The 22,414-nt window shown below is 47.1% G+C and overlaps 1 protein-coding gene across 21 annotated transcripts in view; it reads right to left on the bottom strand.

Moving 5' to 3' along the window:
* The window catches only part of adgrb2 (adhesion G protein-coupled receptor B2), a 99,827-nt gene that overhangs the window by 51,774 nt on the left and 25,639 nt on the right, over positions 1-22,414 (bottom strand). For 19 of the 21 annotated variants that reach the window (XR_015103644.1, XR_015103636.1, XR_015103634.1 and 16 more), the window contains exons 2-7: positions 20,745-21,654; positions 8,408-8,488; positions 7,135-7,323; positions 3,561-3,725; positions 1,244-1,408; positions 728-892 (exon numbers count right to left, since the gene is read on the bottom strand). Coding sequence is in view for 9 of the 21 variants with exons in the window: in XM_086136095.1 (XP_085992221.1) it covers positions 728-892; positions 1,244-1,408; positions 3,561-3,725; positions 7,135-7,323; positions 8,408-8,488; positions 20,745-21,639 (1,660 nt within the window). In the remaining 12 variants the exon portion in view is untranslated. The remainder of the gene's footprint in view (positions 1-727; positions 893-1,243; positions 1,409-3,560; positions 3,726-7,134; positions 7,324-8,407; positions 8,489-20,744; positions 21,655-22,414) is intronic. The other 2 variants (XR_015103635.1, XR_015103638.1) reach the window with 2 other exon arrangements.

Genomic DNA, 22,414 nt, shown 5'->3' with positions numbered 1-22,414 from the left:
TATCTCGTTCCCTCTTCATCTGAGCGTCGCCTCGCTTTCTCTTCCCTTCCCCTCTTTCATAACCCTGATGAAACAAATGCAAGCGAGTGCTGTGAAGATATTCCAAGGGGGCAGATGAGTGCTGGCAAGATGAAGAGGGATGAAGGAAAAGCAGAGAGGAAGAAGATAATATGATGATCCTCCCTGTGTTGCTGACCGCAATCACACTCGTTACGGCCTAAAAGTGTTTTTTTCCGAAAACAAAAGGGGTGTGGTGAGCCTGCACTAAGAGCTCCATCACTTGCAGCCTCTCAGAAATATCACCGCAAGCTCTCAGTGTGGCACTCTGGGGTGGTGGGGGCGAGCTCACACTTCACACACATAGCTTCTGTTTGTAGACTTATTTAGGCATGCGGTTTTCTGCGGGGCTGACGACGTCACAAATTGCACACAATGAGCATGTCACCCTAACGTGGCACACACAAAATGGAGGGAAGGAAGGCAAGGTGGTGGGGGGGGGGGATACTCGAGCGGAGTTAAATCACACATAGTAGGAATAGGCAAATAAGGCTTAAGGGATTGTGCAAAGTATGTCAACCGACGGTATGAACATGGACATGATTGCATCTCTGAAATCGCCGTGGTGCAAATAACCATTTTCCATCCTGCCTCACAATGGTTTGAATGTCATGACTCGGCACAAGACAAGGCACGAAAGAATGTTCATATTCCAAAAAGGGCAACGAACCGGGGCACTTCTTTTCGTTACAAGACCGGACCTCCTCTGCCGAGCCCTCACACGGGTACCCTTGTTGCCCGTTGCCCTCGCACATCCTGGAGCGCCGCTGCCATCCCGAGTCGCATGTCTTGCTGCAAAGGCTCCAGTGGTTCCAGCTGCCCCAGTTACCCCCGCCTAGATAGAGAGCAATAGGGGGAAAAAGGAAGGACGTGGCGGGCGAGAGGGAGACAATGGTACTAATTCTAAGATTTGTGATTGAAAAGCTTTTAGGATTTGTTTGCATGGGAATGGAAGCCACAACGAGACCATTTGAGGACTACTCGTATTCACACTCTTATTCTTTCCCCTCAAGGACCTCCGTGAAACAGACAAGCAAGCCAATTTGGCATCCAGCTCGAAAATCGCTGCGGACCACCGATCCGAGCGCGCTGCGCCACACCTTTAGATCATACGAGTTGCATGCTTGCGTAATATCATCGGTGAGCCCGTGAGGGTGAATGCTAAGCCGTGATTTGCACGCCTTACCGGTGCATGAAGGGTTGGTGCACTCTCTGCTCTCTTGATAGGGGCCCTTACACTCAGCCCACCCGTGCACGGATGAGCTACAGCGTCTCTGCCTCTGCTGGGTGCCCGTGTTACAGGAAACGCTGCATCTTGACCACGGGCCCCACTCCAACCACTTGCCCTCCACTGGCGTCGCCATAGAAGTCGGGTGATGAAATTGGGAGAACATTATCCGGTTTTTATTTTCGATTGGAATGGGAAGGGGCAAAACAGGGGAAAGAAAGACAAAGGAGCAAAGATGAAACAACTCTAGTTAAAAAGGCATCAAAACAGGTTAATCAAACAAGTAAATAGAGTGCAGCTGTTATTTTGGTTCCCGCAAAAAGAATTTTTACAACATTGCTTGTGTTAAATATTTAAATGTGTTTTGAAACAGCCAACTATTCCTTTTATGTCTCTTCTTCACAAGAGGGTCATACAGAGTGTTGCATGTTGATGACAATTGTATGTCTTGACCGGTGTTTGTGCATGAATTGATATATTTTAAAAATAGGTATACTTCGCTCCAATCCAGTACTGCCTGTCAAATATCCATGAATACCAAAGAGTTTAAACAAAGCCCCATGACGTGCATCATGCAATCAAAGCACTCACTATTGAGCTGTGCTAGAAAAGCATTGCCGGAGTAATCGAGTTGTCAAATAAAGTAACTCAAAAGCCTCCCCCCCTACCCCATCCCTTCCCACTCAGCCCTCCAAAATTACAACGATCAAAGCGAGATTGTTTGTCACGGCCTTGAAAGCTAATAATCCATTGGGTAATTTTGAGTGTCAGAAGATAGCTGAAATACTATTGTGATAGCAAATTCTAGACTCATCTCAAACCCCCCTTATTTACCAAAGTTGTACTTGGAGGAAGGGAATTATTTTGGGACCACAACAAGTTTTGAATCTGATGGAATAGCCATGACGTGGGGTACCTCAAGGGTCAATCCATGGACCACCTTTTGTTAAACCTAATAGCCGAGACTAATCTAATGCAATCGAATGTGCACATAAAAGGAACCGAAACCATAAACGACACAACCCTTTTTTTTTGTGTTTTTTTAGCATGATATGTGACATGTTAATCTGATGAAAGAAGTCATCAGTGATTGAGTATGTCTGTATACTGTATATTGATCCGGCAAAAACAACTTTCAAATTAATCCACTCATCCTGCTCAAAGAGATTAAAGAGGAAGAGACCAATTAAGATAAGTGCAAATTTACCTCCGTACTCTGCAGAAAATTCGTTTATTTTGACGTGCGTGTATTCAGAGAAAAAGTGATCATTCAAAGCGGCATTGTCTGCGCACTGAAATGCCGGTATTCATTCTTTCAAAAACCTTTTAACTTTGCAATGCACATTGAGGCTTTACACACGTTTATCTAAGATCACCCAAAATAAATATAATTTATGGCTTTATCTTCATGTATTTGTCAAGTAAAAGCTCGAGCAGGCAGAACATTGCAAAAACACTCCAATTAAATCTCGGTGGCAGGCTCCAGTCATAACGATGCAAGATGCCAAAGCCATATACTGTACATCCTTTATTACATTTATGCGGAATGTTATAAAAATGTTGTTTTTTTTTCTCGTGTCATAAAACACTTTCCATTTTAATGTCAGTGCTTTCAAAATTAATGTCCTTTAAAGGGCACCGATAATGCAAATGCATTAAGTGTAACTAAAAATGTAAAATCAACTTATTTTTGGAATTCTACCCTTCGGAGCAGCGATGACACTTAAATGTCGGCAGAGAACATAAAGCTGTTCTATCACAGCTACGTTGAGGGTTCAGCTTCTCTTTCTTCAAAATTTCAAAAGAACGGGCCCATTTTGTAGCGAAGGCGGCTTAATAACGAGGTTTCAGATGGCCAGTCTCAATCCAAATAGTAGTCCTGAGGTGCCCTTGACGTGAGAACTCGAAGGGGCCGTGCAGACATTTTAGTGACAAGGTGCAGGCCTAATAGGTCATCTTGGAGACAATAACAGTACAGCTGCCAACGACACAAGCTCCCGCTCCGCAATCCAAACCGAGCCAACCATGAACACAATGTAACGAACTGGGGGAAAAAAAAAACAACATTCATAGCCGTCCCACATAGGATGCCCGAGTGATCATGCGCACACATGGGCTGGCGCCTCTCGGCTGATCACAGATGAATAAAAGTGGAAATGGCGTGGAGGGTCTTTAATTCATTTTCTAAACCCCCGAAGACGTGAAGCATAGCATTAAACGAGGCAGGGAGAGCAGCTTGGTCAGGTGGTGACATGTTAATGGACATGGTACTAACCAGGACACACTGCTATGTTGCAGAGTTTGGTCTGCCTCTCGGGCCATCCGCAAGGCATGGCGGCCCCACCTTCGTTCACGCACTTCCGGGTTCGAGTCCTGGAGCCCCGCCCACAACTCACAGAGCACAGACTCCATGAGGACCACTCGTGCCACAGTCCATGCACTGCAAATGCCCACAAATGCACAAAAAAGAAAAAAACACACACACATAACATGGGAATGAGGAATGAGGCATTAACGGCGTTAGACGTTGATTGAGAGAAATGTGACAGATTGATGAACACGAGCACATTCCTTGAGCACTTCAGAACAGGCAAAGAAATGGAGGCCAGGGATGGGCACAGCCATGCAGTAATGCAGATTGAATCATAATTTCTTTAAGACTATTACTTACCAACAAAGACTCTAACGACAACAGCCCCCCCCCCCCCCCCGCCAACCAATTAAGGAAGGAAACGTTTGCCCTGAAAAGTTCCCCTCCGACTTGTGCATCTCATCTAATTTTAGCAATAGATGCTAGCTGTTGAGGTAAATGCGAGTGGAATAAACGAGTGACGGAGTTGCGCAAAATCCTCGTCAATAATGAATGTGACCTCAAGACTCCTCTTGTGTTGCTTTATCACTGAGCTTAACTTGAAGCGGAGTCGACTTGATCCGATTCCACCATGCAGCGATGCCTGCGCAATGTCCATAGTTAAAGTGTATGCAGATGAATGCGTGCTGTCATTCAGTAGCCTTTCCAAAACATTCTGGGATGAGGCCGCAGCAGCAAACCATGCATGTTCACAATGGTCTAATCAAGAAAAAAGACATCTATGCCTGATTTGATGGAAACGCGACAGCATTTGGACAAAGGGTGAGAGAAAATCTGAGGATGAAGATAGTTGGCCTTGTTGAACAAAGCTAAATAAATCATAGCAATAAATATTTAAGTCTACTTTGTGAAAGAAGGCTCCGAGGAGCGGGAGTTGGAGGCACAGAAAGATTGTGCGATTAAAAACTGTGCAGACATGAGGTGCATGTAAATAGCGGGACATTCAATCCAGACATCGAAATTTGAAGGGGACTCGTTATCCCTTTGAGGCATTTTGTGGCTTGTTTGCACTAGTACATTGTCAAAAATTGAAATAACGCAGTATGAGGATGTTTTGTTGTGGGCTTTTTTTCAGTGCTTGTGCATATTCTCGATATCTGCGGGGATTGAAACAAATCCTTGAACTCTCCATAGTATGCGTTCTGCTACCTTATTCAATGAAACTTCACAGTATGACGGTGATCACCTTGGCACGGCGTTCACTTACAGCACTAATCAGACCCAGGTTACGTGTAATTAGAATGTGGGAACTCTACATCGCTTCGAAATGTGTTTGAATTATTAAACATGCTCCTTTAATTACATATACATTATGAAGAGATCAGCTTGTAATTTGTCATCAGTAACATGTGCTGCAACGGGGCCATAATAAGACACAGGCATCATATTAACCCTTAAGATAAGCCATCATTACCGGCATTTTAATGCGGGGTCAAAATACATCATGCTGCATTATTCATGTTCTGGTGCTCACTATTTGCATGTCGCCATGAGCCCAAGCTTTGCATCTTTGTTCTCGGTCTCACTGTATTGTGTGAATGATGAGGGGCTGCGTCGTTTAGCTTTGCATTGACCCAGAGACCCGTACTGCGTCATACAACACTGTTTTTGTCCGTGTTTTAAATGTCACCGAATCTATGGCAAATCAGCAGTCGCTAAATACAACAGAAGCGGAGCTACAACTTTTTCGTTGGCCCTCAAACGTTTTCGTTTGAGGGCCACAAACAGAAAAATGGAAAGATGAAAGGGCCACTTAAAAATTCATCAACTTTTTGAAACGCGTTAGAATTGCTCCTGGGTAACTTTATCTTGTTTGTATTGTCTGGTTCATTTCATCAGCTTCTTTTTTTTTGGTCATGTCGCAGGCCCTGAAAAATGGATGACGGGCCACAAATGTCCCCCGGGCCGTCGTTTGTACACCCTGATTTATCACAATTGAATTTTATACTGCAAATGAAACTGAGAAGGGAGAAAAAAAAAAACATTTGCTCAACCACTTAATGCCTAGTTGGCTTTAACAAGGACAAGACCATTAGCTAAATTGATTGGGTAGAACTTTAAAGTGGGAGTTTTAACCATGAAGGGGGTTAGGGGGGGACACAAGCAAAAATGGCCTTCACGGCTTCATTGCCTTTCTGCGTATCGCAGTCCTCTGTGATGTTGCACGTAAAAATCTGCACAGAGATGCCCACGGACATATTCAACCACACTTACAATTTACCACTTGTAGTCCAAAAACACAAAACTCCAGAAAATCGCATTGCAATGGTGTCACCCCGCTGTCAGACTTCACACGTGCGCAAACAAACCCAAGTGGAAACATTACCGCTTGATTGAAGGGTTATTTTAAAAAGTCAATTACATCAAGCTCATTAAACACATGAATGTCTCTTTGCTACCACCCCCACATTCCCCATTTAAGCTGAATTTGCCGCGGTACAATTTAGGCCATCCCTGGGGTGTCCCTCCACCCCGACGGAAGCATGTCGGAATGCAACAAATCATGAAATCATGTATGGAGCAACACGGCAGCCAGTGTCCCATCAAAGGAGCGGCTGAGAATATTAATCACGACACTGAACGGAAAAGCGAGGCGCTCCGACGTACAAATCGCACTGGCGGATTTGAATTAAAAAATGAGATTACTCAGATTAGAATACGCGCTTCACAGCGAGGGGAAAATGTTTCTTTGGGTGGCGATTTAGCTCTGGAATCCTCACATGCTTCGAAATAAAGCGTTGATCATGTCGATTACACGATTAAATAGTCACCAATTAGCCAACAGTTAACCTTACTATATGTGATTATGTTCCGGAGGACAAACTAAGTCCATTTCATTCGACACCAAAGACAGAAGAGCAAATGCTGATTTTGAGAACAATGTGTAGTACCTGACCGTCAGCAAAAATAGTTAAACAACAAAAAACATACCATGCGAGTTACTCACTGTGGCGACCCCTCATTGACCCGGATGAAGCCAAAGGTCAAACACCATATAAGGCAAGAAATATTGATGCAAACGCACAATGCGATTTTTTATTTTTATTTTTTTGGTCCAGCTCTGACCGCGGTTATGATAGTTTTGGATTTTTCATTGCTCCTTTTGAAACTGCGATTCTGGACGAGACCTCGTCACTCAGCAGAGCAAGGATGGCGTTGCTGTTGAGAGGGCTTACTTGACGAGGTTTCCCCTTCCATTCCAATCAGAGCACTCGAAAACAAACATTTCGATCTGATATAAGGCAATCAAAGCAGATCTCTTGAAACGTGAAAAAAGTGGTACACGAGATCCTCCGATACCATACTTGCCTTGATGTGCCCATTTATTTGCGGGCTGCCAATAATGAGGAAGGCGGAGGTCGGGTAATTCTAACTCAATCAGGATGAAGCCCCCTCTTGTCGTACATCCAAGCAAATAGTCACAATGAAACCTGGCATTTTGTTAAAGCCCAAGACGAAAGGTGGCCCATGAACTTACCTGAGCTTATTATCCCGGGTTCACCCGGACAGGAAGCCGTATTGTTGCACATGCGGGTCTCTCGCAGGGCGCCGCTGCACAGCGTGCTGTACGGAGACGAAACGCACGAGCGCGTCCTCACTTGCCAGCCGTGTCCACAGGTCAGAGAGCACATGCTCCATTGAGACCATTCCTCCGCTGCAGGGTCACCTGGAGATGCGAAGACAGAGGCTAGCGCTTCGCTCATGGGAAGGACTTTAGCTCCTGGAGCAAGTTTAGCACCTTGTCAATTTCAGGTCGGCTACAAATTCCAAAGACTGGATAAGGTTGGGAAAATCATGAGAATAGTAACACAGCGGGCCTATGGAAGGGTGTATGCTAAGTGTTGCGAAGACTCCGATGCCAATCAAATCAAACACGGAACTGTGACTCATTGACATGAATTCTTCGGCAAGCGATTGAAGGATGGAACCTTGAAGGGGTTCAGCAATGTCTCCAGATGTACGGTTTGTGTATATGCACGTACATATCATTTGACCGTCACTACAAACACAAGGATTTCTTTTTTTTTTAAACTGTGATCAAATAGTTGATACAATCCTTCACAAATGGTTTAATCCCATCTTGGTTTTCCCTAGAAAGAGATGATGAAGTCACTCGGAATTGTTTTCCAAGCACCGTGTTCTTTGATAGAGGCGTCATCACGTGGCAGCGGAGGAAATCAAATTAATTTCATGTCCCTTAATCGCATTACATCTTCATTAACATGCCGTGAGTCAGGGTTTAAGCTCATCTCCGGTGCCTCGAGGAATGTAAGAATGGGAGCGGCAAGTGTACGAGAAGAGGACTAGACAGAGAGAGCCGGGGGTTTTCCCTGACAGAAGGGGCTTTCTGCTCCGCGCAGTAGGACCGGTGACTACGGATGCGTGCGCACGGGAGTGAGCGCATGCTCATCGGCGCAGGTCGTCCTGTTCAAAAGGAGGTCAAAGTGCCAACAGGAATAATGAGAAATGTCACATCTGTTCAAAAAAAAAAAAAGGCACGGCACACTTCGCATCTACACTTGATTTTTTTTTTTTTTGGGGGGGGGGGTGGTTCTTATATTTAGTAGATTATGTCATGCAGGGTTAAATAATTCTTTTTTTTCTGTAATGACAGCAGATGTCATTGGTGATGGTCATTGTTTTCCAGGCAAATTAGGAAATAGGGATCTCTCTCTCTCTCTCGCTCTCTGTATATGTATATCTTTTTTTATTTTCCTCATCTTCTGGCTGTGAACGCACACATTACGCACCTGTTTGTGCCTGAAACACACCTGGCTGGTCAGCTGATCTTGGTCTTTGCGTTTTCACCTTGAAGTCATCGTCATATGGGTCTGAAAGAAAATAAGACCTGTTCAATGCTGTATTTCGCTTTCTTGACGAATATAGAGATGTGTGTGACTCAATTAATTCCGTATGTTTGTGTGTCTGTGCATTTTAAATCTGCAGAGTCTCAATATCTGGGCTTAGAAAACTGAAGTTTCAGCGGGAGGGGGGGAAAGGGGGGGGGGGGGCGAGGTGTGATCAAGCTGAGATCAGCTTATCCCAAGCAAGGTTTCTTTGTCAGACATTCGTCGAAACTGAATGATTGTCTTTGATTTCAGATGTAGTGGAAGTGGAAACAAAAGCAGCATGTCAAACTCTGTTATCGCCCTCTGCAAATCTTTGCAGGAGAGATTTTTCATTCCTCGGCAAGTTGATTTATCAGCGATCACAAGACAAGTGTAGGGCAAACTTTGAAGTTCCTCACATTGAGAGAGATACCCGCGATTACTTCGATCGCAACGATGGTGAAATGTTCAGACTGTTTAATCTCGACTAATCCATCAATAAACGATGTTGTGCGGCAGGTTTGCAGCTTGTTTGTCAACGCTTCAGTTTTGGGATCCAGTTGAGAAAAAAAAAAAGTTTTAAGTGAAAGCACCAGATTTGACGATGACAGCCATAAATAAGAAGACGCCTGCCGCAGACGTTGTTTTGATGAACCGCGTGACATGTTAACATGCCACTTGTGTTGCGTGTCACCGCGATGTTCATTAGGGGAGCAAAGGATGAGAGTAGCAGCGATTGGGATTTTACTCGTGAGGGAACTGTCACTGTGAAGCCTGCAAAGTCAATGTCGTCGTGACAGTGATTGGGTGATGTGGCGCAGCAGACTGGCAAGGCCTCTGTAAACATTGTGTTGTTGTTTTTTTTCTTTGATCGTGACAACTTCAGAAAAAGTTTTTGTGAGAGCGTTATTGGCAACTGGCTGTTGCATTAATATTGGCCAAATAAATAATAGGCAGATTTAGTTTTTGCTCATATTGGTAGTCAGAAGAGAGAGATGGTTTGTAAAAGGGAAGGACAAAAGTGGGTGTTCGTCCGTCACTTCAATCGTGCCTAACCGGGTTAAGTATGCGGTGTCGGGAGGCAAAATAACAAGGCCAGAGTGTAGCCAAACACTTTATCTGCTTAAGAGGCTATAAACAGTAGCACACGCTTCTTCATCTCAACAGTACTTTTAAAGCAACACTGCCGCCTGGTGTACAGTCAGAGAACATTACAAAGTAGCCACGGACACCCATTTCACGAACGATCAATCCAGCCGGTTTTGAAAGCTGGCTGCGTTGTATGTCTCTCGGTGCCCGCCCACCAAGATGCTTTGGACCATTTTGAGGCACAGATTTCCAAAAGGAACATTTTAAATTCGTAGTAGTTATTGAAATGCTAATGTTGAGTTGCTTATCACCAAGACATAAAAAATATAAAGCAACAGCGGTGTCATTTTTGGCTTGCGTTGCACACCGTCGTTTTTGCTTCCAGTGTAGTTTTACATGACGGATGTCCACTTTCTTTTTTCGGACAGTCTTCCCAGCCATACATCCATTCTGGGTTTATCGCTCTCTGGTGCTGTCCATTTATTCCAGAGTCCATCTGGGAGGGTCCAAACTGATCGGAGCGCACAATAATGGACATTTTATAAGCTACTGGACAGATAGATCCACTCCCCTCTTGCTTCCCACTCTCCCTCCCCCCCTCGCCGGCTCCAAAACAGATATGAGAAGAGAAGTGGAATGAGATTGGTTCAGGACAGCTTCTCCCCGGCTGTGCGGACCTCAAGGACATTTGTGGGCTTTCAAAATGGATTCCGAATCGAGTTTTTTCAACCCCGCGGGCTGCCTGTGTACTTTTCTCGCCTCCCTTTGACGCATACGCAATCACATATGGACGCAATGATCCTCACAAGCCTTGCTACACTTCCCGCAGCCAAATTGATTTTGTTTCATTTCGCCTCGGTTTCTTAGTTGCCCCTGTCTGCACCTGTTTGGCTTTCTCTTATGAGATCGTTTTCAAGGCTTCAACTCTTTTTCTGACTTGGCAAAGTAGATGTCAGTCTGGCCTATAAACCCACTGTCAGTGCCTTAATTATTTAAAAAGGAGTTGAGGATATTGATTGGATTGGATTGGATAAACTTTATTGTCAAATGTACTGTATGTGTAAACAGCAAGCATCAGTGTAGGACAGTAGTGGCGGGTCATCAGCAAGCATTTTCTTATGGACTGTTGAAATCGAGGTTGGACAAACGTTGCCACGTGCACAGAAGATTTCGACTTTTCTTCTGAAAGGGATGAAAAGAAGAGCGACATTAAAATCTTAAGACTGGCACCTAGCAGGCTCAGCTATCGTCCCGAAAATACATGATGGAGCCACACACAAAAGTACCAAAAAGCCAAATGTCTGCTCAGGTTTGCCTGTGTGTCAAGACGGTGTTGCCATAGCAACATGATCATCTGGACGCTAGGAAGGAATTTAAGAGATGCCAGTGACAGCAAGTCTTGGGGAGGGGTTGTAAACCGTTGCCCACTCTCAAGCTGCTCCATGTGTCCGGTATGAAGGTGAACACATCAGTCGATGGGCGCTCTCGGCCGGTGGGAGGAGGCTCTCCATTTATTTTGGAGTCTGTTTGGATTTGAATCCTTTCACTTTTTTCATTTTATGTTGCAGCCGATGTTGTTGCAGTGTGCGTTTTGAGCCCAGTCGACGGCACAAACGTGAAGCGTAGCAGCAAAATGTCTGGCACGGATCCCGCGAGACTGTGCGTGTCAGTGGGCATGCTCTTGCGATTTTGCTCACATATACTCATTCGTGCGTGACCACGTTTTTAGTATTCGACAAACGCATGTAACCTCTCCTGTCAGCAGACTAAAATGCATCCGTGATACAATTCCTACACAAACAGACAAACTGATTGCTTGTATTCATGGCGATTTAGCTTACAGGCCAAAACTACTCCTGAGACTTGGGTTTTTTTTTTTTTTTTTTTTTTTTTGCATAATTCATATCACAGAAGTTGTACTGGCTGTACATTCCCCATATTTTGGTTCAGCGCTCGGTAGGAAGGGGCGGAAAACAAGCTTAAGCGACACTTGAAGGAAAAACAGTAGCTCCTCTTATACCTTTCGGTCGACCTATGTTTCATGACAGATGTGACCTCGTATCATCGGCTGACTGATCACGGAGCACGATTCCAGTCGAATGCTTCAACTGGTGCTCAATAGCAAAGAAAAGAAGATCGACACAAGCAGCGTCGCAGCAGGCATACATTCGGCACCGCCGCCGATTGCCGTTGTCTGCTAGAGCGTGACATGGAACGCGTAATAGAATGAAAAGCAAGATTAGCCCCAAGATGGACCTCGTCATGCTTTGAGGGCCTCCCTTCTTTCCACAAAGGAGCCGAGTGCATGGCTACAGCGACACCTCCAACGCAAGCCAAAGACTGCTTGGAGATTCAAGATGGTACGAAATCATATTGCGCTCGTACGAAATGTGCTTGAAGGACCAAAAGGGCCACTTGAGTGATTGTGATCAGTGTGGTCATCGCGGACAGTATGACAACGCTGCACTGCAACGCAGCTTCGATGGGCTCCGAGCGCTTTGGACTCTCACATTTTCCACCCTTTGGGCTGTTTGAGCTTCATCGGTAATGAACCCTTATCACGCGGATAAAAGACCGGACAGCTGCCTTCGTAAACGATGGCAAACTAGCGTTTTGCTTTACACATCGCCAGATACAACAGCTGTGTCCATGCGAGTGCTTCTCCTTTCTATCTGCGAGGGCGTCATGAGTGCGCTCATGAGAGTGCCGAGGGAGAGAGAGGGTAATGAGGACCACTGGGGCTCGTTTAAACTACCGTGGTTCACTAGTTGAGGAGCGTGACTGGGCTCCAACCCCTCCGCTCTTCCCAAGGCGAAAAAAAAAAATCATCACGATTGGATCCAGCAGCTCCCGAGTCTTATCATTTCCACCAAAAATCACCTCGGGGCTCATGCAGATGGCTTAAAATCCAGCCTGACCTTTCAGCCTGAACAATGGAGCCGCCATGTGGATGAGACTGACCCCTGGTCCTCGAATGCCTTCCCACCTCTCCATTTTACTGATAGTATTGTACTATTCGTCAGCGGTGCTGGTGGATATTCTCATCCATCCAGGTCATTTCCTTCTCGGGGCATTGAATCGATCGCAAGTGGACTGCTCTGGTTGTCTCGGAAGACGTTTGGCCTCGCTCCCGAAAACGAGACTCGCAGGAGTCGCCGCTGAGTACGTAACTGCTGGATTGGATTCATTCTGCATATCTCTTTTGGATTGGAAAACATAGTCTGGCCAGTCAAAGTTACTGCATTCTCCTGGAATCACGGCCCCAAAAATATTTGATGGATTTGAGGATGAGGATCGATCAAAAAAATCATGCGAGTACATTGGGAAATACTTCAATAAAAAGACAACCAGACTCCGTTTTGCTCCCGCTGCCTTTTTAAAACGTACACTAGCGTGCATGCGCGCTAGCATATTGAACGGCCATCGTTAAGATGCCATTTGGTTGTCATGTGGTTGTAACTATGTTTAAACCGAGAAAATATCTTCGCCTCGGGTGGCTGTCATCCCATGGGATCGACTCGAGGCTTTTCTACGCCGCGACAACACGGCACTCGAAAGCGCCTGCGCCATCAGATTATCAGAAGGGAACATGTGTCTTTTAGGTGCAGCGCGGCTCGCTCGCTTGTCCAAAATATCAGGAAATTGAGTCAAAGAGTTTAGTGCTGCACAACTGAGTACTCGGTAGGCGTTGCTCGTGTTCAGCAATTATTGTCAAACACCCGTTGTACACTTAGATAGCTCTGATTTCACATTTCATGTTTTTTTAAGGAACAGAAAGTGGCTCCTAATGGGCAACCTGCTGCACCTTTCAACATTGTACAATTTGTGACAACCGTTTCCAATTGCAGTGCGTCGGCAACATAATTTCTCTTGCCATCAATCACGGCCCGTACTGTTGTCTCAATAACGCGGTTGTTTGGAAATGCAATATAATTCAGGCGCGGACGCACGTACACGCACACGCACACGCACGCGCACGAGCGCCTCATCACTTTATATAGATTTCCTGCTGGCCAGCCAACTGCTTAGCCATCTTTGCGGCGACAGTTTGACCCATGAGGCCTGTTAGACGTTCCCTCTCAGGCGCACGCGCGCGCGCGCGCAGGCAGAGGCGCACACAGATATGTCTAGGGAGGTATCCCGAAGCCAGCAGGGAACTCCCGAAAGCATTTATTGACTCCTTAGTGAGCGTGTCGATGAATCCATCAAAGGCTTAAATGCCTGTCACTGTGTGCTCGTGTGATATTAAAACATACGTGCGGATGAAATCCCGCAATACACGAACAAGCCCTTCATTTGTTCAGACCAAAAACTGGCCCCAACAAAACAGGGCGACTTGGATGTCTTGCTATTGGCAAGTCGATGTTAAAGGCCGTTGTGCTCACCGCCAAAACACACGCTGACAAGTCACTCAGGTCAACTCATAAATTGCTGCTTTTCTAATCACTTCCGCTCTTGATGTTCATATTTTCTTTCATGCGGCAAAGATTTGCCCCTCTTTCTGCCGTGGCCGCCTTTTGCTGCGTCCTTTGTGAATGATGCCTTTGCTAAAGTGCTGTGAAGAGAAACATTGCTTTGCCACCTTTTTGATTCATTGCCAGCGTGAGGGGAAGTTGCTCCAGGCAGATTTGGGCTCCCGTTCGCCGGGTGACTCGATACTTCATCATTATCGTCAGGCTCGCCCTTCACTTGCAACAATTCCGCCCTTGCTCGTAATCTTACGTAGCATTTGCGCAAGAAGCAGCAACCGAAATAGTTTGAAAATTGTTTTTAAAAAGCAAAGATAATATTCAACGTGATCTCATCAAGGATTTAAATTGGGGGAAATAAATAAATAAAGCACCCAAATCATTTTTCTTGAAGGATTTTCCCACCAACTAATCTGCCATTGCAGTCGTGTACCCCGGAATAACGGAAAAAAAACCTGTCAATTTGTGCGATGGTTTGTTTGCCGTACTATTGGGTCAAATATCAGGGTGACAGATGAAATATTGAATATCTCTGTGAGGCCAGAGTGGTAGCAAAAAATATGTCTTTGTAGAAGCATACGGCATGCCGGCCTCACAGCGCAGAGGTGCAGGGTTCGATTCCGCCTCCATAGTGTGCAGTTTGCATGTTCACGCCGTGCCTGCGTGGGTTTTCTGCGGGTCCTCCGCTTTCCTCCCACATTCCAAAAAACATGCACGGCAGGTCAATGGAAAACTCTAAATGGTCCTGAGGTGTGAGTGTGAGCACAAATTGGTTGTTTGTGGATGTTTGCCCCGCTGTACTGCTTTCACCGCTACACCGGATTTCTTTCTCTCGCTCTCTCTTTTCTCCGTCTCTCTTTCTGACAAGCTTGCTGCAGTGCTTTCAGGGACAGAGAGCTTGTCGTAGAGGACATGCTGACGAGTATTGATCGATACCATCTCCAAGAACCTTTGCATCCATTTTCCGAGCAGTGTGTGTGTGTGTGTGTGCGTGCGTGCGCATTTTGCTATTGTCGAGGGCCTGAATGGTTGATGCATCGCAATACTGCGTACTCACGCCGTGATCGAAGTTTGGCTGGAAAGATAAAAACCGTTGGCGCTAACATTCCAAGAGCCGTCGACTGAATTTTAACGTGCAACATTCCCATGGAGGGGTTGATGAATTTGGGTTCACCCGGCGATCAGGTGATGACACCTGAAGACAATTTCTAGAGATTCTGGCGACTTGTAGTTTGACAAGATGCTCTCGTCTCAAGTTGGGGAAGCGGCATAGAGGAGGGAGGGACGGGGAGCTTTTCGCAGCACTGCGGGAGACGTATCGTGGAAGCGAGAAGACACGGCTGAGCGGAAATGTCTGAAAGCTTCGGTAGGCGAGGAAGACGCGTAGCCACCCGCCGAGGCGGTCACCCACGCGCCAGCCAGCTCATGTGTTTCCGCTGAACTCAAGGGATGCGATTTCCTCGTCTTGGAATGATTTCCAAATTGGGCTTCTTTGCCCTGGGATATATTTAATTGCCACACACCGGCTGCTGATGCTAATGCGCGCTGACAAAACGAGAACGAGAGGCGGCAAAGAGCCAGCGAGAGAAGGGAGTCGCTTGTTTTCAAGTAACTTTGACTGAGCGAGGACGCCAGTGACTGTCGCAGAGTGGACGGCCCTGCGCCGTCATTGTCGAGGAGGAGGAGGGCGGCTTCATGAGCGGCGGTCTCGCGGCACGCGTGAGCCTGCTTTACCCCTGCCGCAAAAACGCACCCGGGATGCTCTCTGCATGTTTATGTCGGCGTCCGATATATCCGGTGCGATGCCGAGGCTTTTTTACTTTGGCATGCGCGATATGTGCGGCCGCACAAGGTGACATGACGTGTAAATAATCGACGCGGCCCAGTTCAGCCGCGTGCTTGCTTGCAAGCTGCTTTTCGAGCAAGGACGCACCGAAAGCAAGGGAGAGAGAAAGGCAGGAAAACAATTCACGCTCACGCTTCATGGCTGGCGTTTATTGTGGAATACAAAACCGTCATGGCGGCGTCTACGTGCAGGCGTTTCCAAGTGTGTTTAGTGACGCTTTGCCTCCCTGTATTAGGATAAATAGCCCTTGTCTATCACGCAAGGCCGTGTGTGCCAAACAGATTCTCCTTCACGTCATGCCACAAATGAGCTCCCTGGGAGACTTTTCACGGAGGGGGGGTGGGGGGGGGTGACGCGCAGGACGACACTTGAATGTCAAGGACATATTTGGGGGAAACCGTAGGCAGTTGCCGCACTTGATAAATGACTGCATTCATATGAAATGTTGAGCTCATAAACGCACAACTCAATCACTTGCACTTGAATTCATCAGATTGTAATTTCGCAAATAGAATAAGAGAACAAAAGAGAACGTCTCTGCCGTGGAGGGACCGCAAACAGAAATGATACTGAGAACGCCAACGTGATTATTCACTCAAATGGCCCTTTTTGCTGCCAGTGTCGACTGTCTAGCACAATTCCGAGGCACCTTCTCACATGTGGACTCGGTGGCCTACTCATCGTCGCGCGGATGCTCTCGGGCAATTTCAAAGGACCGTCATCATGTCATACGTTGACTTGTTCCATGTTAATTGGTCTTTGCCCCATCATGTCATCACGCGAACAATCATTGAAGTTCCCACGGCGAGTCACCGAGCCGACCGAACGCGGTGACGGCTTGTCGGCGGCCGATCTATCGGCGGGATACGCAAGTGAATTAAAACGTAGGTATGGGGTGAGCGCGGCGAGGCACTGTGAGGAAGATTGGCAACAGCGTTAGATCCATTTCGAAAATTGGTCATACGTCATGATGGTCGCTCATGTTAGCAGCAGGGGAAGACAGAGAATATTTGCAGACACTTATGGGAACCAAAGTCGCAGTTTCGCTTGCGGATGTTTACGCCAAATCGAGATTTGTCGGGAATTGCGTTTCATCAAATAGGTGTGTGATCAGTTCAGAGCGTACGGCCGCCTCTCGCCCGTCGTCAGCCAAATTACATCCGGCGCAACGATCGTCCGCAAAGCACCTTCAATCCACTCTTGCATATGCTTCTTTTTTTGGCAGTGCGTCAATAGAGTCCAATTGCGTTGAGGCTTTGGGCCAAAGTTAAACTGGAAGGTCACTTTATATGCTTTTCATTTATTGTTTGTTGTATGAATTATTTTTGCGCCATGTCCGGCACTTTGTACACAGCGGCGGTTGTTTTCAAGTGCTCCGCATATCCAGTTGAGCCGAGTCGAGTTGAGATTTGCAATGGTTGAGGAGCGGGGATGAGATTCAGAATTTGATCGCGCCTGTGCCCTCATGAAAATTGTATGACGTCCAAAGGTGAGCCGCAGCATAGCAGCCGAGATAGGACCTCGAAGACGGAAAGCGCAAGTCTGGGATTTGCAGTGACATGTCGACGAGGGAAGATGCGAGATGGCTGATAAAGGCACCAGTGGGCCAAATTAGCTAATCTGCCGAGCGCTCCCACGCATGCTCGGCTCGGGAGAGGCCTCGTGAAGTGGATGACAGACTAGCTTGGGAGCCGCGCTATATCTCGCGAGGCTCGGGCTGCTTCTGAGTGCTTTTACAGCAAATGAATGGCAATGGAAAAGGGGAGATGGATGACCCCCAACGCACACTTTCTCTCTCCCAAACGCATACGCCCGCGCACACACACACACACACACACACCGTCTCTCCATCACACTCCGGCCCGCTGACTCCTTGTCGAGCTCCAGTGACTTCGTGTGATCGATTAACTGTAGAAAATAGCCTTGCATCCCATAGTGCACCTGTGACCATGATGTGCTGCGATCCCCCAGAGGGTCTGCATTTTACTGCTTACTGCGCGTGTGTCCGTTTGCGTGTCCGAGTGCACTTTGTGTGACAGTAAATAAAAATCTATCTATATACTGTATATATATATATATTCCAACCATTCAAATCCCGGCGGCATGTGTGTCATTTTGCATGAATATCAGCCTGATGTGTACGCGTTGCCTGCGACGTGAAGCTTGTGACAAAAACATTTGATTTGCAGAACAAATTTGTTGGCGCGTGAGCCACCATCCGCCTGAGGAACACCACCAAAAAATAAATGTCTTGGAAATTTCAGATGCCGCAGACCTTGTCAAATTTCAAATCATGACAAATCAAGCCCTTCGCTCCGTTCTGGAACACTGTGGGCGTATCTGCTCCATGTATGGAACCACACTCGCGCAAATGTCAACTGGCAATCCAATCTTAAGTCCATCACATGTTTGCGTCATGAATACATATGGACTTAATGGCGACTGGAGCTGGAATACACGCCACCGTGTCACTGTGGGGGGGTTTCTATGCCGTGAGGCACTCTCATTCGGGCCGAACGATACACACCTTCGCTGTCAAGTCAGACGTTATTCCTCTCTTCCTCGTTGCTCCCCGCGTTTTGCGCACACTCACGGCCAACAAGGCACTCTAACGCATCTCCAAGTCTAGATGCTTCCAGGCAAGTTGTGCTTTTGTTTCCGCCTTTTTTTTCCTGTTCCCTGTATGCACTCAAGGCAGACCACAAGGTGCTCTAACACATTTTGCGGCAGTGTCAAACTCTCACTGCCTTTTACTGTCACAGGTTTCTAATTTTATGACCTCATTTGGATTCTGAGCATACTCCCGCATCTCCAGTGCGGCCGCCCCAAATAAAGAATGGGCCGATTTTTGACAAATGACATTGTAATTGCTTCAACAGGAAGTTGGCTTGCGCCGCACATGAAATACAGCCAAGGCTGAACTGTAGACACAACCGTAGCGATGCACAGAGAGGTGCTTAGTGTGTGCGCGCGCAGCGTGTGGAAGGACCTTTTCCGTGAGCATAAAGAGGCTCAGTGCTGGTCCCGGTCAGAGAGAAAACCATCGCTCACGAGCTCAGAATACTAATCCCGCTGCCTGAGTCACCCGCCAGAGACACGCGCGCGTTGCCTTCATTCATTTCATTTGTTTTAGCGTGTCGGATGAGAAACAATTACTCATGTTCATCGATAGAGGCACGCCATACGGACAGCCATTATTCACCGTCGGTGTGCAAGTGGTGTGTGTTGGGCAGGCTTACTCGGGTATTAAAACACCTGGGTGTCCTTTTATGTGTGAACCCACACGCACAAAAAAAAAAAAAAAATTGTGTTTCGTCTATGCTGACATACAAACGCACACACACCCATGCCACATCTGTGTGGGCTGTGATTATCAGGAATGAAATAATGTTCCAGAAGATGAACTGTGTGATACTTGTGAAAGAGAGAGAGAGAGAGAGCCTTAAGTATCGATGTTCAGCTTCCTCAACGAGAGTCCGATCCCTTTAAATGAGGCAGCTACTAGTCCTCGCCCATCCCTAATGAGTACAATTGACAGTTCATGCTGTCAGACGGTCCAGCTGACATTACCTGTCCCCTTTGCAAGTCTCCCCCAATGTAGCCCATCGGTCCAATTAGTGATCACCGAGTTACCGGCTTCATGCCTACCATCTTCCGACGTTGCTGCAAAAGTCAAGTACCGTGTTAGTCGTCTGAGGGCGCTTAGCTCAACCACGTTTTGTCGAAAATAGCACCTGGCTACTGCTGATGTCTTACAGAGAGACCAGTTGTTGAAACACATATGAGAGATCGGTGCCTTTAAAGGTACAAAGAAAAAAAGAAAAAATCAAGCTCGGCTTTCAAGCTTGACTTGACATCACCCTAACATTTGGCATCCAATCACAGCCTCGAGCCATCCTTTCGATTTTTTTTTTCACTTTCGCTCTCTCAAAGGCAACCGTGCATGAGGCCAAGTTGAAACATTATTTTCTCCTCTCGTACACCTTGCCTCTTACTCAGCCAAATTTATTGGAAGGTACAAAAAAGAGCATCCTTTTGACTGAAAGCAGAAAATAACCTTCCTCTCTGCAAGGTAAAATCCGCAAGGTGTGTTTTGGACAATACATCCAATGACTAATACTGTTCCATCTAAAATGAACTCTTGTTTCGCTCCAGTACAACAACTCTGTTCGGCAATTATCCAATTCTGTTGGACTTACCAATTATGGCTGTTGGGAAAACACATCCAGAAGCGTGCGCGCACACGACACCGCTACACACGTGCACGTCAATCCCCTTGTGCTGTGTTTATAAAAGGACTCTGCTCCTCTTGTTTGACGCACCGACGTATGAACGACCGTGCCCATGCGCATGCTTGTCAAATATCATCTTGTCCTAACGTTGCAAAAATCCGTTCGGCACACACTGTCACGCACGTGCAAACATTCATGCGCACACAACTATACGCAGCGCGTAAACCAAAGTGCTCGGAACGACGCTCCCCGGGGCCATGAGGGAAGGACCGGGGTGATCTAAAATATAGATCAGAAGGCTGCAATCCTGATTAGCAAATCTTTTTGATGAAAGGCTTGCCGCGTCCACTTGGAGCTGATTATTTTAATTAAAGGCCGTTATGCAAAATTCAAACGTTGCCTTTAGAAAAAAAACATGGCCGTGTGCACAGGCTGAGAGGAAATTCAACCCGACATTTACAGTATTGGCCGTTTTCCATCCTCAAAACTGTGCAAAATGCGGTCAGACTAGATGAGCCGTATTTGTGACAAAGGAACATAATGTTGGTATCGGCCCAGTTGCAGTTTTGTATGTTCAGAGCAAACGGATGGGGTTTTTTTTCCCCCTGAAAACATCGTCTTACCTTGTCGAACGTCTCTTGGCGCAATGGCGATCGCATCGTTGGAATGCAGCTCCGTCACGCAGCAGTCATCCGGAACCATCGATCCATTGCGGAAGCCGTGAGGCGTCTCGGGTACGAGCGGGATGGAAGGTGGCACGATGTTGTGATTCGGACATATGCAGCCCGTTTGCGTCAATCCGCAACCATCCCGTGTGGGGACGTCGTGTCCCTTCTGCTCGCCTGTTCGTAAGCATTCCTCAAACCATCGGCAGAGCACGCCGCAGGTGAACTGACTTGAGTTCTCGTTGTTGATGAGTAACACCTCCACCAGCCTCATCTCCAGTAAATCCTTGGATACCCGAGGTTCGTCTGCGGACGGATATCTGCTTAGACATAGTTGGACAAAGTTCTTATCGAACTGCAGGAACGAGTAAGGAGCATCCGCGTCGGATTGTCTCCTACAGAGATGGACGACTTCCTGATCCCGAGCCGAGGCCGCCTCTAAGTGAAGCGGACAACTTTGATTGGCCAAATGGTGATCGAGGGAGAGCAGCATGGGGGAGTGCGTCCGGCAGACGGAAGGGTGGCGGTTGAAGCGGAGGTAGAGGGAATACTTGGTGGGATCCGGGTTTTCCAGGGACCAGGAACACCCCGGGGCCCTGGAGGGAAAAAGCTCCCTTAGGGAGAAAGAGCCATAGAGCACCCCGGCGACTAAGCTGGAGCACGGCGTCGAGACGGTCGAGAGGGGTAGGGGTCCCGCTACCCCGGTGCTGGGGATGACATCGGCGGCCCCGGAGGCAACATGGGCCAGGGTGGACAGAGGAGCCAGAGCGAGGGCAGACACGGCAGCCAGCGCCCCAAGCGTAGCCAGGAGAGAGGACAGCCCAGACAGATACGCCCCACCAGCAGTGTTCATCCTATGACATTCGTCCTGCAGGAGAGGACGAAAAGAAGAAGAGAAAGAGATGGGGGGGGGGGGGCGTTAGACCACCAGGCAGAGCTCTCTTGGCACATTTTACGTGGGGTGAGCAAACATGTTCAAATCTTGGGATCTAAAAAAAGCATCTGGGCATTAGACATGCATCGGTCAATTTTCTACCCTAGTCAGCATGTCGTATTTGGACCCGATATGGCTTGCCTTTCTGTGTTTGTGTTCTCTCGTCATGCCTTGGCTGACTGTACAATGTTCCCTCACTTTTGGTCGCAGGTGAATTGACGAGTCCCATCTATATCAACACTTGTGAAAACAAATAAATGACCATTGCCATGGCTGCCGTACTTTCATTCGTTTACTTCCGGCAGAAATTTGCCAAGAAGAAGAAGACGGTGGTAGTCATGGCAACTAGCTTACATTTCCCCAAGAAACCGCGTGAACTGACTAGGATAGGACCTTTGGCTACAATGCGACACAGGATTGTGGTCAAGGTGAACCATTTTCAACTAAAAAAAGAGAAACTTTAACATCGTGATCAAGTGGACGTCTTGCCGTCCTCGCGTGCTGCGGGAGGCAGAGCGCTACGCTCGCGCTAATTTCTGAGCGCAGACAATAATCAGTAGCTCGTGCTTTGACTGTTTGCTTTCCTCGTACTAGCTGACTCACTGGGCTCCGCTTCTCCATGATTGGGTTCACCCTGAGTAACTGAAGGACACATTTGAACAATGTCCTGAGTTTACAAATCGGTGCACTCGGA

The sequence above is a fragment of the Hippocampus guttulatus genome, chromosome 18 (assembly GCF_054856545.1).
Source record: "Hippocampus guttulatus isolate MCC_2025c chromosome 18, RoL_Hgut_1.0, whole genome shotgun sequence".
Classification (NCBI taxonomy): Eukaryota; Metazoa; Chordata; class Actinopteri; order Syngnathiformes; family Syngnathidae; genus Hippocampus; species Hippocampus guttulatus.
Note: the sequence above shows the minus strand (reverse complement) of the source record. Positions and strands in the feature narration are given on the sequence as shown.